Source organism: Aphelocoma coerulescens, chromosome 5, assembly GCF_041296385.1.
Source record: "Aphelocoma coerulescens isolate FSJ_1873_10779 chromosome 5, UR_Acoe_1.0, whole genome shotgun sequence".
NCBI lineage: Eukaryota > Metazoa > Chordata > Aves > Passeriformes > Corvidae > Aphelocoma > Aphelocoma coerulescens.
Window position 1 is genome coordinate 2,560,998 of NC_091019.1, and position 17,807 is coordinate 2,578,804.

The 17,807-nt window shown below is 55.1% G+C and overlaps 3 protein-coding genes and 1 pseudogene across 4 annotated transcripts; all 4 read right to left on the reverse strand.

The window, feature by feature from the left end:
• Positions 1-66: 66 nt before the first annotated feature.
• On the reverse strand, positions 67-3,484 carry LOC138111116 (mas-related G-protein coupled receptor member H-like; annotated as a pseudogene).
• Positions 3,485-4,074: 590 nt separating this feature from the next.
• On the reverse strand, positions 4,075-5,350 carry LOC138111115 (mas-related G-protein coupled receptor member D-like). The gene has a single exon (XM_069016339.1). It carries the CDS (start codon positions 5,348-5,350, stop codon positions 4,406-4,408), a length of 945 nt encoding a protein of 314 aa, XP_068872440.1. The 3' UTR covers positions 4,075-4,405.
• A 3,365-nt stretch (positions 5,351-8,715) lies between these two features.
• LOC138111117 (mas-related G-protein coupled receptor member H-like) lies at positions 8,716-11,034 on the reverse strand. Its single transcript, XM_069016340.1, has 2 exons — positions 10,535-11,034; positions 8,716-9,750 (listed from the first exon to the last, which is right to left on the reverse strand). The coding sequence occupies exon 2, from the start codon at positions 9,638-9,640 to the stop codon at positions 8,720-8,722; it is 921 nt and encodes a 306-aa protein (XP_068872441.1). The 5' UTR covers positions 9,641-9,750; positions 10,535-11,034; the 3' UTR covers positions 8,716-8,719.
• An 891-nt stretch (positions 11,035-11,925) lies between these two features.
• LOC138111119 (mas-related G-protein coupled receptor member H-like) lies at positions 11,926-14,361 on the reverse strand. Of its 2 annotated transcripts, XM_069016344.1 has the most exons (3): positions 13,952-14,361; positions 13,054-13,169; positions 11,926-12,753 (listed from the first exon to the last, which is right to left on the reverse strand). In XM_069016344.1, exons 2-3 carry the CDS (start codon positions 13,057-13,059, stop codon positions 12,187-12,189), a joined length of 573 nt encoding a protein of 190 aa, XP_068872445.1. In that variant the 5' UTR covers positions 13,060-13,169; positions 13,952-14,361; the 3' UTR covers positions 11,926-12,186. The 2 variants fall into 2 exon arrangements, with proteins under 2 accessions (XP_068872445.1, XP_068872444.1); XM_069016343.1 differs by lacking the exons at positions 13,054-13,169; positions 13,952-14,361 and having other exon boundaries at positions 11,926-12,984.
• Between the last annotated feature and the right edge of the window lie 3,446 nt (positions 14,362-17,807).

A 17,807-nucleotide genomic window follows, 5' to 3' on the forward strand; every position in this document is an offset into this window, starting at 1 on the left:
CCTCCAGAGCCCCCCCCGGGACCGCCTTTCCCCCCCCACCCCCCAAGAGCTCCACTCCTGCCCCACTCCACCCAGGATCCTGGGCCCTATCTCTGCTTCTTCTCCCAGCCATTCGTGCTCTTAACCCTTAAAATGATCAATTTAGCAAAGGGATGACACTGAAGAGCTTTTAGCTGAAATTACAGCTCATGACTTAACCTTCCCTCCAGGCCTGACTCACTCAGATGTCTCAGGTACTTAAAGAGCGGAGAGAGCAGCATTTCTGCCCCACTTGCCACAGCAGCCGCAGCCGTGTGTGCCCACAGACAGAGAGAGTCAGTGCGGGGTGAAAATGCCCCTGTGGGAGATTCCCCCGGAGGCAGAGCAATGCTCTCTCTGGCTGCCTTTGCATCTCCCCACCGGGCCAAGGGCTGAGCCTCGGGCACTGGGGGATCGGCCCAGGAGCCGTCGGCGTTCGGGGATGCCCCGAGGGCAGCAAACGGGAGAGTTCCCGGCTGGGAGAGGCCCCACTGCGAGGGAGGTTCTGGTCAGCGCTGCTGGGCCCAGGAGAGCTCCAAGGGGCTCCTTTGGGAGCGCTGGATGCAGGGCCCCAAGAGATGGGCTTCAGTCACAGCCATGTTTCACCCTGGCCACACTTTGGGTCGGCACCTTTCTGTGCAAGTGTGAGAACAGGGACCTTGTGGCATTCAGGCAAGAAAAACAATGTCCAAGGGTGTTCCTAAAATGCCAGGAGGTCGTTGGATAGCAGCAGTTCCTGGGAGCAGACGGAGTTTCTGACCAGCTCCAGGGGAGCTGAGCCCAGGGGCTGCTCCTCAAGGCCAAGGCCTAAGGAGCATTTCTCAGATCCCAGTGCGGCCTGGAAAGGGTGAGGGGATGCACCAGCCCAGGGAGGGTGATGCCAGGGATATTGATTGATCAGGGGACTCAAGGAATCGCTCAGCCACCATCCTGGGGTCCCTCAGCAGTGCAGTGGGAGGGATCAGCAGGCTCAGAGCAGACTGTCCATGGCAGTATGATTGCTGCGGGACGTGTTTTCCTCTGTCTCCTCAAAGACCCTCTGGAGGGAGAGCCAGAGGGAACCCACGGAGCAGGGCTTCCAGCACCTCCCTGCCAAGGAGTAGATGAAGGGGTTGATGGTGCTGTGGATGCAGGTGAGCAGGAAAACAACCTCGGAGGACATAATGAAGTAGCCAAGTTTTCGCAGGAAATTCCAGAGGGTGGGAGGGAGAGCGAGGAGGGCAAACAAGAGCACAGTGAGGGAGACAATGATGTCCAACCTCTTCTGTTGTCACTTCTGGGAGCCAAACTTGACCTTAATGAAGAGAATTATGCTGGAAATGACCACGGCTGGAACGAAGAGGGTGTTGAGGGCGTACATGCAGGCGCGAGCCACCCAGCAGTGCTCGGGCTTATGTGACTGGCACAGGAAATCACTGTGGCCATGATGGAGGTGGAGAGGGCCCAGAGCAGGGCACACACAACCACCGACAGGCACTGGGGGCGGTGGCATCGGCAGCGGAGGGGGCAGAGGATGGACCTGCACCTCTCAATGCTGATGGCCGTCAGCAGGTACAGGCCCACAATGTAGGAGAGCACTGACACTGGGAAAAGCAAGCTCCAGTAGGTCAGGGACATGATCATGGAGCAGGATACATCCTCCAGCAGGTAGAGCACAGTGGAGAGGAGTGCAAAGAGGAGGAAGGCGAAGTCATCAACAGCCAGGTTGAAGATGTAGATGGTGGTGGGGCTCCTGGGAATGCGGAAACCAAGGAGCCAGAGCACAGCCCCATTCCCAGCCAGGCCACAGAGGCCGATGAGCAGCGTGACAGCTCCTATGGCCACATCTATCTCACACGAATCATCTCCTTCAGTGGGTGAGGCAGAAGGTGGGAACACGGAGCTCACCTCCATGGATGGACGCTGGGCAGGCGCTGGGATGTGGCCCCGGCTGTGCTCAGAGTGGATGGGCAGTCAGTGCTTGGAGAATCCAGGGATGGACCAAGCGGCTCCTCAGCAGCTCCCTGCAGTGGGAAGGGTTCGGTGGAGAGAAGTGAGATGTGCAGGGGAGGAGGGTGGTGGGAATGGTGGGGTGGGAGAGGGAGGGGGGAGGGTTGGGCTGTTTGGACAAGGATTGGTAAATAACATCAAGAATAAACATTTTCAGCTCTCCTGCAGTTGCTGAAAGCGTAAGTTGCCAAAAAGATAAAAGTATGTGAAAGTGTGCACACAGGATGATAAACGTGGCTGGAGGCAGTGCAGGAACAGATCAGGAGGCCTGCAGGGGTCCCGGGGCAGTTCTGTCACAAGAAGCAACAGTGCATGGCCAAAGGGAAAGTTCAAGGTGAGGTCACCTTTAATATGGGAGCACTCAGTGAACAGGAGCACCAGAGAGCCCTCCTGATGAACCTCCAGGATCATGAAAGGACTCCCAGGAGGAGGTGGATGCATGGAAATGAGTCCTAGGAAAGTGATGTTTATGTATCAGACAAGAACCACGCCCTAATGCCTCTGTGTGTTTCTAATGGATAAAACCCCTGCTGTAAAGTCTCCCCACACACACAGAACAAGGAGAGATCCTCCTGTGTGTCCTGCACAGGTAAAGAATTCCTGCTTCATCCTGTTCCCCATTGTGTTAGAAAGTTTATTCTGGCCCCTTTTGGTATCAAGATGCAGAATGGAAGAGCAGGGCAGAGCAGGGAGGAGCTGGGGAGGGCACTGCGGTCACCGGGAGAGGGTGGCAGGCACAGAGCAGCTGCAGGAGGAGAGGAAGGTGGGGCAGGGAGGAAGGAGAACATTGCACTGACCTGTTCAGTGTGGGGCAGCAGCAGGCACAGGGGCTCTGTCCCGATCAGCGGCGCTTCCTGGCACCCCTTGCTCCTTTGGGATCCACATCCTAAAGCGGCTCCTCGCAGGTCAGGAACACGAAGGAGAAAGTGCCCAGATCACCAGGAGGTGCCCACTGCTGTCCCACCAGCTCCTCTCTGTGCCTTGTCCTCGTGTTGCTCCCCCAGGCTCGGTGGGGTCACGGGGGAGTTGGAAATTGGGACTTTGGCTTTGTCAGAGCTCCACTTCCCCGGAGTTATTTACCTTGGGGTTTTTATGCTACAGAGGAAGTGGCTTTTGTTAGAAGCTCCACATGAACAGTTTTGCAAATGGCTCCTGATTTCATTTTGTTTAGAAACACTCCATCCCTGCAGCATGTCCCATTCTCCAACTTCCTTCCCTGTCCCAACAGGCTCCTACCATTCCTCGTTTCTCTTCCCTGAGGGGTCATGGTCTCTCCAGCAGCAGAGGGATGCTGGTGGTGCTGGTGGCACTGGAATGCTGGCTGTGCTGGTGAGGCAGCTGGGCGCTTCTGAGAAGTAATTCCCATTCTAAGAAGAGCTCCAGGATTATTGCCAAAACCTCCCCTGGGCCCAAGGAAGCACAGCTGAGCTGTGCTATCTATCCTATCCTATCCTATCCTATCCTATCCTATCCTATCCTATCCTATCCTATCCTATCCTATCCTATCCTGATCCCGATCTCATCCCATCCCATCCCATCCCATCCCATCCCATCCCATCCCATCCCATCCCATCCCATCCCATCCCATCCCATCCCATCCCCATCCCCATCCCATCCCATCCTATCCCATCCCATCCCACCCCGCAGGTTTCCCCCCTGGCAGCCTCTCCCCACCTTGAAGCGCTGCCCGTCGGGCTCTGCTGCTCTCCAGCGCGGACATTTGGGATCGGCAGCATCCAGAGATTCCTGACCCCTCCTGACCCCTCGCACACGCCCAGACCCCCCCGGGGCCGCCTTCCCCCCGACAGCCCCGCTCCTGCCCCGCTCCAGCCGGGACCAGGCCCATCTTTGCCGTGGCACTCCCGGAGCAGCCGGGGCCGTGCTGAGCCCCTGGGCCATCCTGCCCGTGCCGCCTGTGCCGGTGCCAGCCCAGCTCCGGGCACTCGGGATCACGGGTGCTCCGGGCAGCACCAGCCGTGGCCGTGTCCCCTCCCTCCACCCACATTCCCGGCTGGCAGCAGGAGCCAGAGGAAGCCAGGGAGCGCTGTCCGAGGGAGCCAAGGCAGCTCAGGTTTCACGGAGCTGTTTATTGATATCAAACTGCAGGGGGATGCAGGAACCACGGCAGGGGGATTTTTGGGATGACAGCCCTGTGAGGAAGGATCCGTTTGGGGAACAGTGTCCTAGGAACCGGGAGGGGGGAGGAAAGCCATGCTCCATTGTACTCCCTGCAAAGCTTCCCTTCCACATCACCCTTGGCCCCTGCTCCTTTCTCCTGCAGGATTACACCAACCCAGGGAGGCTGATCCCGTGGATATTTATTGATCTGGTGGCTCAAGGAATCCCTCAGCCACTGTCCCGGGGTCCTTCAGCAGCACAGGGGAAGGGATCAACAGGCTCAGATCACCAAGTCCATGGCAGCAGCATTGCTGCTGGGATTATTTTCTTCTGGATCCTCAAAGACCCTCCGGAGGGATTCCCTGAGGGACACCATGGTACAGAGCGTCCAGCACCTCCCCACAGAGCAGGGCCTCCAGGAACTCCCCACCAAGAAGTAGATGAAGGGTTTGATGGTGCTGTTGATGCAAGCGAGCAGGAAAACAACCTGGGAGGGCACAGCGATGTAACCGAGCTGCTGCAGGAAATTCCAGATTTTGAGGAGGAGAATGAAGGGCACAAGGAGGAAGATAACGATGTCACGCCTCTTGGGCTGCTGCTGCTGGGAGCTGCACTTTGCTTTAACGATGTCGATTGTGCTGGAAATGAGCACGGGTGCAGCAATGAGGAGCAGGATGATGGCAAACACAGAGGTGAGAGCTACCCGGCAGTGCTCCTCTTCGTGTAATGGGCACAGGAATGTCACTGTGGGAATGACAGTGAAGAGAGCGCAGAAGGCACTGTATTGGACACCGCCCATCACCCACAGCAGGCGCAGGGGAGGGTGGCACCGGCAGAGCTGGAGGAGCTTTCTCATGTCACTAACCACATCGAGACGCGCCAGCCGGAACAGCCCCCAGTAGTAGGACATCATGGACAGCTGGAAAAGGAAGCTCACGTACACCTGGGCCATGATAGGAGAGCAGGACACGTCCTCCAGCAGGAAGAGCAGGGCGGAGGGGAGTGCGAAGAGGAGGAAGAGGAAGTCAATGATTGCCAGGTCAAAGATGCGGGTGTTGTGGGCTTTCAGTGTGAGGAGCCAGAGCACAGCCCCGTTCCCAGCCAGCCCACAGAGGCAGATGAGCAGTGTCACACTGTGTATGGCCACGCTGGTGACATCTCTCTCACACAGATCAGCTCCTTCGGTGGGTGAGGCAGAAGGTGGGAACACGGAGCTCACCTCCATGGATGGACGCTGGGCAGGCGCTGGGATGTGGCCCCGGCTGTGGTCAGAGTGGATGGGCAGTCAGTACTTGGAGAATCCAGGGATGGACCAAGTGGCTCCTCAGCAGCTCCCTGCAGCGGGAAGGGTTCGGTGGAGAGAAGTGAGATGTGCAGGGGAGGAGGGCGGTGGGAATGGTGGGGTGGGAGAGGGAGGGGGGAGGGTTGGGCTGTGCAGCAGTGGATTGATAAATAACATTGAGAATAAACATTTCTGGCTCTCCTGCAGTTGCTGAAAGCGTAAGTGGCCAAAAAGATAAAAGGATGTGAAAGTGTGCACACAGGATGATAAACGTGGCTGGAGGCAGTGCAGGAACAGATCAGGAGGCCTGCAGTGGTTCCGGGGCAGTTCTGTAACAAGAAGCAACAGGGCATGACCAAAGGAAAAGTTCAAGGTGAGGTCACCTTTAATATGGGAGCACTCAGTGAACAGGAGCACCAGAGAGCCCTCCTGATGAACCTCCAGGATCATGAAAGGACTTCCAGGAGGAGGTGGATGCATGAAAATGAGTCCTAGGAAAGTGATGTTTCTATATCAGTCAATAAACATGTTTGAATGACTGTGTTTGGTTATAATGGATACAGACCTTGCTGTAAAGTCTCCCCACATACAGAAATAGGGCGAGTTCCTCCTGTGTGTCCTGAGCAGGTAAAGAATTCCTGCTTCCTCCCGCTTCCCATAGTGTTAGAAAGTTTATTCCGGCCCCTTTTGGTGTCAAGATGCAGAATGGAAGAGCAGGGCAGAGCAGGGAGGAGCTGGGGAGGGCACTGCGGTCACCGGGAGAGGGTGGCAGGCACAGAGCAGCTGCAGGAGGAGAGGAAGGTGGGGCAGGGAGGAAGGAGAACATTGCACTGACCTGTTCAGTGTGGGGCAGCAGCAGGCACAGGGGCTCTGTCCCGATCAGCGGCGCCTCCTGGCATCACCTTCTTCTTTTGGGATCCACATCCTAAAGCGGCTCCTCGCAGGTATCCGGAATGAGCATGCTTGAGATTGCTCCAAAAGTCACCAGCAAGGGTATGAGCAAAAGTCCCATTTAGTATTAAATTACAAAGCTCAACAGATTCATTGGCAAGATTCACTCTGTTGGAGTGAAAGCTCCTCTGGACTCAGGCTCAGAGGGAAGCCAAAGCACAGGTGTTGAATTAAAACCTTTGGAGAAGCTGAGATGTATGACACCATGCCAAAGTGAAAAAGAAATACAAATTTTTAACTTCAGTAGAAATATATGCTAAGTGCCTTAAACATTAAAAAGCGGTATCAGAGATCTTAAACACAGTTCTTGCTGCAGCAGTGTTACCTTTTCACAGAATTCTTTACTTTAGACAAAATATAGATAAAATTACACTGTTCACATTTTTTAGGTAGAGTGTTCACATAAACAATAAGAGCTGATAGAAACTACATGCAAATCTGTGTAATACCTGTGTAACACTTGTGTAAGCTTTATGACTGTTAGAATGAGACCAGGATAGGTTAAGAAAAGGAAAACTAGAATCGTGTGTTAATCTTATTGTTCAATTACCAAATATAATCCACACTTCTGTAAGAAAAAATATAGAGTGTAGAGTGTATAGTATATAGTGTATATAGTGTATAGTATATAGTGTGTATAGTGTATAGTATATAGTGTGTATAGTGTATAGAGCGTATAGAGCATATAGAGCATATGGAGCATATAGAACATATAGAAGAAGCTGGTTTTGCCTGATGTTGATGCTGCTGCTTGCCTTTATCATGTAACCCCCTTCGAACTCTGCCTTCAAGAAAGCTGTGAGACTATGAAATAAAGAACTCAGCAGAACAGCAGCCTCCTCTGCTCTGTTACCCTGGTCCGAGAAGGAAGGGTACCTTGTCAAAAGCTCGACACACTCTACTTACAAAGGGCAACTAAGGCACAACAGGGAAAGCAAGCAACAACAAAACCAAACAAAATCCAGGCAATCAAAACAGAAATGAATTGAAACTACCTAGGCGTGTGTGGGTGTCTGTGTGTAAAGACAGTGTGAACAAGGATGGAAAGGAATGCAGCCTAAAGCTTAACAACAATTAACAGTGCTTTACCTTAACTTATACCTTAATTTATATCCTAACCTTAACGATCTGCAGAGAAATAACACTTAACAGCATTTAGCCTAAATTATAACTAGACCTTAACATCCAGACTCACTATAGCACCTGCACAGAGGGTGTGCATGCAGACAAATAGTCAGTGCAAGGTAAGGTACCTGTGGAAAAACTTCCCTCCGAGGTCAGTGAAAATCCTCACTTCGGGTGCTTTTGCATCTCCCAACGGACGAAGGATCGCTCCTCGAGGAGCGAGGCCATCGGCCCAGCACACGCTGTGGTTCAGTGATGCCCCAGCTACAGCAAACCTGAGGCTTTGCTGGCTCTGAGAGGCGTCCCCCTCAGAGGACACAGCTGGTGGCAGCCGCTGCAGCCCAGGAGAGCTCAGTGGGCACCCTCCTGAGGGTGGCCAGGTTCAGGATGGAGGTGCTGAAGGGCTTCCTTGGACATGGATGCTGGGCAACCAGAGGACGGCCCCGTTGTGCAGGACAGCAGCACAACCCCCTAATTTCTGTGCAATCCAATGGTCCAAGCTCCTGGTGACGTCAATTTCCATATTTCCAGCGGGTTTTGGTCACAGGCACAAGAGTTCAGTGGAGTTCACCTCTGACCCTGCTCTTTCCTCAGAATGATTTAATTCTGGAATTAAGGAAAGTGACAAATTCCCACTCCAAGAGGAAGGGAATGTTGCTGTCCCTGCCCACCTCTGCAGCCCTACCTGGTGTCTCTTCCCATCACCGGGAATGCAGGGCCGGCTCTGCTGGCCAGAAGGGGAAGGATGCTCCGTGCCACTCCGAGCCCTCTCCTGCCATCCAGAGGCAGCAGCCCCGCAGGGATTTGGGGAATCACCGCTGCCCCGTGCTGGGTGTGTCCCCAGGGCTTAACCTGTCCCACCCTCTCCGGGAAAGAGCTCCCTCAAAATGCCATGAAACTCATCTGCTGAGCCAAAGGAAACGGAGTTTATTCCCTGGGGCCCAGGGGCATTGAGGGTCATTCCATGGGGAATAGAGCCAGGGAACAGGACTGAGCCCGGCTGCACTGCTTGGAGCCACGTGGAGCTGGGAGGGAGGAGGAAATCCATGCTCCAGTGTGCTCCCTGCAGAGCATCCTTCCACATCACCCTTGGCACTGTCCCTGCTCCCTTCTCCTGCAGGAATAAACCAGCCCAGGGAGGATGATCCCGTGGATATTTATTGTTGTGTGACTCAAGGAATCCCTCAGTCACTGTCCCACTGTCCTTCAGCAGTGCAGGGGAAGGGATCAACAGGCTCAGATCACCGAGTCCATGGCAGCAGCATTGCTGATGGGAGTATTTTCTTCTGGGTCCTCAAAGAACCTCCTGAGGGAGTTCCTGAAGGATCTCACAGAACAGGGCCTCTTGTATGTCACTGCCAAGAAGTAGATGAAGGGTTTGATGGTGGGGTGGATGCAGGCAAGCAGGAAAAGAACCTGGCTGGAGACACCGGTGTAACTGAGCTGCTGCAGGAAATTCCAGAGGCTCTGGAGGAGTGTGAAGAGCACAACGAGGAAGATAATGATGTCGTGCCTCTTGGGTTTCTGCTGCTGGGAGCCACACTTGGATTTGATGAAATTGATTGATGTGGAAATGACCAAGGGTGCACCACAGACGAGCAGGATGAGAGCGAACATGGAGATGAGAGCCACCCGGCAGTGCTCCTGCTGGTGTGATGGGCACAGGAATGTCACCGTGGGAATGGCAGTGATGAGAGCGAAGAAGGCCCAGTATTGGACCCTGTACACCACCCACAGCAGGCGCAGGGGAAGGTTGCAGTGGCAGCAGAGCAGGCAGAGGTTGTCCATGTCTGACATGTCACTGATGAATGTCAGCCAGAACAGCCCCCAGTAGTAGGAGACCATGGACAGCTGGAAAAGGAAGCTCACGTACACCTGGGCCATGATAGGAGAGCAGGACACATCCTCCAGCAGGAAGAGCAGGGAGGAGGGGAGTGCGAAGAGGAGGAAGAGGAAGTCAGCGACAGCCAGGCTAAAGATGAAGAGAGCACTGCCGGTCATGGCCATGAGACGGAGCACAGCCCCGTTCCCAACCACCCCACAGAGGCAGATGAGCAGTGTCACACTGTGTATGGCCACGATGGTGACATCTCTCTCACACAGATCGGCTTCTTCCGTGGGTGAGGCAGAAGGTGGGAACACGGAGCTCAGCTCCATGGATGGACGCTGGGCAGGCGCTGGGATGTGGCCCCGGCTGTGCTCAGAGTGGATGGGCAGTCAGTGCTTGGAGAATCCAGGGATGGACCAAGCGGCTCCTCAGCAGCTCCCTGCAGTGGGAAGGGTTCGGTGGAGAGAAGTGAGATGTGCAGGGGAGGAGGGCGGTGGGAATGGTGGGGTGGGAGAGGGAGGGGGGAGGGTTGGGCTGTTTGGACAAGGATTGATAAAGAACATCGAGAATAAACATTTCTGGCTCTCCTGCAGTTGCCGAAAGCGTAAGTGGCCAAAAAAGATAAAAGTATGTGAAAGTGTGCACACAGGATGATAAACGTGGCTGGAGGCAGTGCAGGAACAGATCAGGAGGCCTGCAGGGGTTCCGGGGCAGTTCTGTAACAAGAAGCAACAGTGCCTGGCCAAAGGAAAAGTTCAAGGAGAGGTCACCTTTAATATGGGAGCACTCAGTGAACAGGAGCACCAGAGACCCCTCCTGATGAACCTCCAGGATCATGAAAGGACTTCCAGGAGGAGGTGGATGCATGAAAATGAGTCCTAGGAAAATGATGTTTATGTATCAGACAAGAACCACGCCCTAATGCCTCTGTGTGTTTCTAATGGATAAGACCCCTGCTGTAAAGTCTCCCCACACACACAGAACAAGGAGAGATCCTCCTGTGTGCCCTGCACAGGTAAAGAATTCCTGCTTCCTCCCGCTTCCCATAGTGTTAGAAAGTTTATTCTGGCCCCTTTTGGTATCAAGATGCAGAATGGAAGAGCAGGGCAGAGCAGGGAGGAGCTGGGGAGGGCACTGCGGTCACCAGGAGAGGGTGGCAGGCACAGAGCAGCTGCAGGAGGAGAGGAAGGTGGGGCAGGGAGGAAGGAGAACATTGCACTGACCTGTTCAGTGTGGGGCAGCAGCAGGCACAGGGGCTCTGTCCCGATCAGCGGCGCCTCCTGGCACCCCTTGCTCCTTTGGGATCCACATCCTAAAGCGGCTCCTCGCAGGTCAGGAACACGAAGGAGAAAGTGCCCAGATCACCAGGAGGTGCCCACTGCTGTCCCACCAGCTCCTCTCCGTGCCCTGTCCTCGTGTTGCTCCCCCAGGCTCGGTGGGGTCAAGGTGAGACGGAAACTGTATCTTTGGGTACGTCAGAGCTCCACTTGCCCGGAGTTATTTGTCTTGGGGTTTTTTTGCTACAGAGGAAGTGGCTTTTGTCAGAAGCCCCACATGAGCAATTTTGCAAACGTCTCCTCCTTTCCCCCTGGTTAGAAACACTCCTTCCCTGCAGAATGTCCCATTCTCCAACTGCCTTCCCTCTCCTGACAGGCTTCTACCATTCCTCGTTTCACTTCCCTGAGGGGTCATGGTCCCTCCAGCAGCAGAAGGATGCTGGAGCTGCTGGTGGCACTGGAATGCTGGCAGTGCTGGCAGTGCTGGTGAGGCAGCTGGCTGCTTGTCAGAAGCACCTCCCATTCTGGGAAGAGCTCTGGGATCAATCCCAAAACCTCTCCCAAGGAAGCACAGCTGAGCTGCTCCTCATCCCATCCCCATCCAGATCCCCTCCTCATCCATGCCATCCCATCCCCAACCCCACCCTGCCCTCCATCCTCATCCCATCCCATCCCATCCCATCCCATCCCATCCCATCCCATCCCATCCCATCCCATCCCATCCCATCCCATCCCATCCCATCCCATCCCATCCCATCCCATCCCATCCCATCCCATCCCATCCCACCCCGCAGGTTTCCCGCCCGGCAGCCTCTCCCCACCTTGAAGCGCTGCCCGTCGGGCTCTGCTGCTCTCCAGCGCCGACATTTGGGATCGGCAGCATCCAGAGATTCCTGACCCCTCCTGACCCCTCGCACACGCCCAGACCCCCCCGGGGCCGCCTTCCCCCCGACAGCCCCGCTCCTGCCCCGCTCCAGCCGGGACCAGGCCCATCTTTGCCGTGGCACTCCCGGAGCAGCCGGGGCCGTGCTGAGCCCCTGGGCCATCCTGCCCGTGCCGCCTGTGCCGGTGCCAGCCCAGCTCCGGGCACTCGGGATCACGGGTGCTCCGGGCAGCACCAGCCGTGGCCGTGTCCCCTCCCTCCACCCACATTCCCGGCTGGCAGCAGGAGCCAGAGGAAGCCGGGGAGCACTGGCAGAGGGCCCAAGGCAGCTCAGGTTTCACGGAGCTGTTTATTGATATCAAACTGCAGGGGGATGCAGGAACCACGGCAGGGGGATTTTAGGGATCATGGCCATGTGGAGCACAATCCCTTTGGGGGAACAGTGCTCTAATACCTGTGAGGGAGGAGGAAATCCATGCTCCAATGTGCTCCCTGCAAAGCTTCCTTCCCACATCACCCTTGGCACTGCCCCTGCTCCTTTCTCCTGCAGGATTACACCAGCCCAGGGAGGCTGATCCCGTGGATATTTATTGATCTGGTGACTCAAGGAATCCCTCAGCCACTGTCCCGGGGTCCTTCAGCAGCACAGGGGAAGGCATCAACAGGCTCGGATCACCGAGTCCATGACAGCAGCATTGCTGCTGGGAGTATTTTCTTACCACTCCTCAAAGACCCTCCGGAGGGAGTTCCTGAGGGATCTCCCAGAGCAGGGCCTCCAGCACCTCCCCACCAAGAAGTAGATGAAGGGTTTGATGGTGCTGTGGATGCAGGTGAGAAGGAAACAAACCAGTGAGGACAGACCTGTGTAGCCAAACTGCTGCAGGATATTCCAGAGGTTGAGGAGCAGAGTGGAGAGCACAAGGAGGAAGATAACGATGTCCCGCCTTGTGGGTTGCCGCTGCTGGGAGCCACACTTGGCCTTGATGAAATTGATTGATCGGGAAATGAGCACAGGTGCAGCAAAGATGAGCAGCATGACAGCAAATATGGAGGTGAAACCTGCCCGGCAGTGCTCCTGCTCGTGTGCTGGGCACAGCAATGTCACTGTGGGAATGGCAGTGAAGAGAGCGAAAAAGGCCCAGAACTGGACACATTTGACCACCCACAGCAGGCACTGGGGAACGTCGTAGCGGCAGCAGAGCCAGCAGAGCTTGTCCATGTCCAATGTGGTGCTGATGGCTGTCAGTCGGAACAGTGCCCAGTAGCAGGACACCATGGACAGCTGGAAAAGGAAGCTCACGTACATCAGGGGCATGATAGGAGAGCAGGACACATCCTCCAGCAGGAAGAGCAGGGAGGAGGGGAGGGCGAAGAGGAGGAAGAGGAAGTCGGCGACAGCCAGGTCAAAGATGAATTCAGTAATGTCGTTCATGACGATGAGCCAGAGCACAGCCCCGTTCCCAGCCAGCCCACAGAGGCAGATGAGCAGTGTCACACTGTGTATGGCCACACTCGTGACATCTATCTCACATGGATCATCTCCTTCAGTGGGTGAGACAGAAGGTGGGAACACGGAGCTCACCTCCATGGATGGACGCTGGGCAGGCGCTGGGATGTGGCCCCGGCTGTGGTCAGAGTGGATGGGCAGTCAGTGCTTGGAGAATCCAGGGATGGACCAAGCGGCTCCTCAGCAGCTCCCTGCAGCGGGAAGGGTTCGGTGGAGAGAAGTGAGATGTGCAGGGGAGGAGGGCGGTGGGAATGGTGGGGTGGGAGAGGGAGGGGGGAGGGTTGGGCTGTTTGGACAAGGATTGATAAAGAACATCAAGAATAAACATTTTCAGCTCTCCTGCAGTTGCCGAAAGCGTAAGTGGCCAAAAAGATAAAAGGATGTGAAAGTGTGCACACAGGATGATAAACGTGGCTGGAGGCAGTGCAGGAACAGATCAGGAGGCCTGCAGTGGTTCTGGGGCAGTTCTGTAACAAGAAGCAACAGGGCATGGCCAAAGGGAAAGTTCAAGGTGAGGTCACCTTTAATATGGGAGCACTCAGTGAACAGGAGCACCAGAGACCCCTCCTGATGAACCTCCAGGATCATGAAAGGACTCCCAGGAGGAGGTGGATGCATGGAAATGAGCACTAGGAAAGTGATGTTTATGTATCAGACAAGAAACATGTTTGAATGACGGTGTGTGGTTATAATGGATACAGACCTTGCTGTAAAGTCTCACCACATACAGAACCAGGAAGAGATCCTCCTGTGTGTCCTGCACAGGTAAAGAATTCCTGCTTTCCCATGCTTCCCATACTGTTAGAAAGTTTATTCCAGCCCCTTTTGGTGTCAAGATGCAGAATGGAAGAGCAGGGCAGAGCAGGGAGGAGCTGGGGAGGGCACTGCGGTCACCAGGAGAGGGTGGCAGGCACAGAGCAGCTGCAGGAGGAGAGGAAGGTGGGGCAGGGAGGAAGGAGAACATTGCACTGACCTGTTCAGTGTGGGGCAGCAGCAGGCACAGGGGCTCTGTCCCGATCAGCGGCGCTTCCTGGCACCCCTTGCTCCTTTGGGATCCACATCCTAAAGCAGCTCCTCCCAGGTCAGGAACACGAAGGAGAAAGTGCCCAGATCACCAGGAGGTGCCCACTGCTGTCCCACCAGCTCCTCTCTGTGCCCTGTCGTCGTGTTGCTTCCCAAGGCTCAGTGGGGTCATAGGGCAGTCGGAAATGCTTTTACAACTTTGGCTACGTCAGAGCTCCACTGCCTTGGAATTACTGGGGTTTTTTTCCAATAGGAAGTGCCTTTAGGAAAAAAGGTCCATTTTGTGATTGGCTCCTCATTTTCTCCTGATCAGAAACGTTTGTTCCCTGATGAATGTCCCATTCTCCAATTGCCATCCCTGTCCTGACAGGTTTCTACCATTTCTCCTTTTACTTCCCTGAAGGGCCGTGTTCCCTCCAGCAGCAGAGGGATGCTGGTGGTGCTGGTGGCACTGCAATGCTGGCAGTGCTGGCAGTGCCTGTTGAGGCAGCTGGGTGCTTGTCAGAATCAGCTCCCATTCCGGGAAGAGCTCTGTTATCATTGCAAAGACCTCCCCCGGGTCTCATAAAAGCACAGGTTAGCCAAGAATTCCCATTTTTGTCATTCTGCTGCAGGCTCACACAGCCCAAGGGAAGGACAGCAATCAGCTGCTTGCAGCCAGGTTATCAGCACTGAGAGCCCACCTTAATTACTGCCAATACCCTTAATGATTCAATGAGAGCACAGATTTGGGGGTGCTGTGATCCCCTTTGCAGCCCTTCAGCAGAGCTCATCCTGCTTCTCCTCAGTCTTGGGAGCACTTGTGGTTGTTTTTACCTGACCCCACCCCTCTGTGTACCATGTGCCAGGGCCTCTCCAGCCTCACAGGGAAGGATTTCTCCCTCATATTCAATCTGAACCCACCCTCTTGCAGTGGGAAGCCATTTCCCCTTGTTGTCCTGTCACTCCAGGCCCTTGTCCAAAGTCCCTCTGCACCTCTCCTGGAGCCCCTTTAGCTCATGGATCATGAAGTGTTTGCCCTTGGAAGGATTGGCATGGTGAGGGGTTGTGAGATTCCATAGCTGGGGACACAAATGGGGTGTCAGCAAGGAGGAGAGGTGACAGCTCTGGTCCCAGGGTCCCCACGCACAGCAGCTTCCAGCAGGAGCATCCCAGCTCCCAGGCACATGTCATCCTGAGTAGGAATCCCCTCACTGCAGCTTTCTAGGAATTCCATGGAATTCTCTGTACGCTGCTGTCTGACTCCCCAGGGAGTGTAGATGACTCAGATGAAACCTCAGACTTCCTAAGGGTTGTAGCCAAGAGAGCAGCATTGATTCACCTCCTCTCAGAAAAAATGACATTCCTGAAATCCCAAATCACCCCTCTGCTGTGTGCCTGCGCTCCAGCTCACGCACAGAATTTACTGTTGCATGAATTCTCCTGGAAACTGCGTGGTGAAGGGCAAGTACCACTGAAATTGTGGTATACAAGTGGCAAAAGTAGCTTTGAACCAGAAATCAAAGTTCAACAGCACATTTGTAGTGCAGGGTCCTAAGGATCCAGCCCAGGAATGGGAGGGGGCAAGTTCAGGCAGTTCAAAGAGAGGATTTTGGGATTGGGGTTGCGTTAAAAGAGAAGAGGAAGCTGACACAAACTGCTTTTCCCATAGGTCTCGTTGCTGAGGCTCTCTCCTGTTCCTCATCTCCTGGACAAAGGCAAGAGCAGATGAGAACCAGAGCCCTGATCCCATCAAAGGCTCTGGAATCGTTCCCTGTTTGTGAGAGCCCTGGAGAACACGAGCCAGCACGGAGAACAGGGGGCTGTGGAAGGACCTGGGACAGACCCCACGCCAGACACCGCTCGGGCTCACCCGCTGGGCTTCGCTCCCCTTTCCCAAGTGATCATTCCAGGGAACCTCTTGGAGATCCCGAGCCAGGGAGAGCAGCTGCAGTGTGTGAGGTGATGTGAAGCCACAGCGTGTCTGCTCCACTGGGATTGTCCAGGCTGAGTGAGGAAACAGAGGAAACAAGGTCAGACTCTTCTCTTTCAGCTTAATCAGTGCCCCCTCATGGGGATGCAACCTGGTTATCCATGTTTTTTCAGGGAATCACTGTCTGTAGGGTATTAAGAGCTATACATCTTGTGGGAAAAGGGGGGAATGTTGAAACGAGCGTCCTGCTGAAGGAATCCAGCAGCTCAGTGATCTCAGCTGACACCTGAGAATCCAGGTCCGGTCCATCCCAAAGCCATTTGCTCTATGACATCTCCACAGGCAATCCTTCCCTTCTCCAGTTGTTTTCCTCCTCCAGCTCTGTCCAAAGCCAGCAAGGAGGTATCTCCCCAGCTTTTGTGCCAGGCACTCCAGACCAGTGTCCCACATCCTCCTTGCCATCTGTCCTGTCCCTCGGCTCTCCCTGTGCTGCTCCACATGGAAGCTGGGCGTGGGAAAAGATGGGAAGAGCCACGTGTGGGGGTCAGCAGCATTGCTAAGGTGTCTCTGTTTGTCACCCTTCCAGCTGTGTGAGGGGAAGGGGAAGCAGCAGAGGTGTCCCAATGAGCCCATTGTCCCCTGGCACGGAGAGAGCCAGCCCTGCCTGCTGGAGCCAGCCCGGTGGGAAGGCATCCAGCGGGAGCTGGAATGAGGGCAGCACTACAACTGCACCGACTGTGACAGCAGCCACTGGAGCAAAGTCCCTGTGACGCTGCTCCTGTGCCTGTGTGGAATGGTGGGAACGGGGCTGGGCTCTGGCTCCTCGGCTTCCGCCCCCGCAGGGACCCCATCACCATCCGCGTGCCCAGCCTGGCCATCGCTGACTTCACTTCCCTGCTCTTCATCACCATCGCCCTGGGGATATTTCCTGTCCCAGAGAGCTTCTGCCACCAGCTGGGCTCACGGGGTGTGACAGCTGGGCTGAACGTCACCATCCTCTTGGCTTTCACTCCCAGTGTCACCTTCCAGAGGGCTTTTGAGGATGTGCCAGAGCCCCAGAACAGGGACAACACGGTGGAATCCTCGTTAGTGGAATCATCATAAAAGAGAAGCATAAAATACCCTGAGTTGGAAGGGACCCACAAGGACCATCGAGTTCAGCTCCTGGCCCTGCACAGGACATCCCAACAATCCCACCCTTTGCCTGACAGCGCTGTCCAAATGCTCCTCGAGCTCTGTCAGGCTGGTGCTGTGTCCAGCAGGGGAACTCCTGCCCGGGCTGGATTCTGGATGATCGGCGGAATCATCATGGAACGGTTTGGGTTGGAAGGAACCTTAGAGATCATCTCATTCCAACCCTGCAGCCATGGGCAGGGACACCCAGGAAGCCTTTTGCTTTGAAACCTTTGCTTGGAGTCTTTCCCATTCAACAGGCCTGCGCTCCCTCTGTCTCAGAAGTGAGCTTCCCTACCCTGAGGAATATTAAAATGGAGTCCCTAAGGCTCAGAGCTTTTCCCAGTGGGTTTTCTTGGTGTCTTTGATCAAAAGAGCGTGCAGGTGGATCAGAAGTCTCGGCACAGCAGTGCAGAACAATTCCTGGGCCATTCCTGTGCATCTCCAGCAGGTCCTGACATGTGGGAAGACCCTGTGGAGGCTTCACAATGAGCTTTGTTGCCCGGGTGAGTGGGCAGGTGTTTGGGATGGCCCCTGGAAGGCTTTGCCCAAAATGCACACCGAGTCTGGGGCTGAGTGCAGTCTTGTGAGTTGGAGAGGGATGGTCTTCAGTGATCCTTCCAACCCAAACCATTCTAAGATTCCATGGAGAATGGGAAGCTCAGGCAGGGACTGGCCTGGGTGACACTGGAGACAAGGAAGGTGCTTGGAAGTCGAAAAA

Excerpts from the sequence above, each read along its gene's own strand:
- LOC138111117 (XM_069016340.1), bottom strand. The coding sequence starts at position 9,640 with ATGGAGCTGAGCTCCGTGTTCCCACCTTCTGCCTCACCCACGGAAGAA.
- LOC138111119 (XM_069016343.1), bottom strand. The coding sequence starts at position 12,903 with ATGAACGACATTACTGAATTCATCTTTGACCTGGCTGTCGCCGACTTC.
- LOC138111115 (XM_069016339.1), bottom strand. The coding sequence starts at position 5,350 with ATGGAGGTGAGCTCCGTGTTCCCACCTTCTGCCTCACCCACCGAAGGA.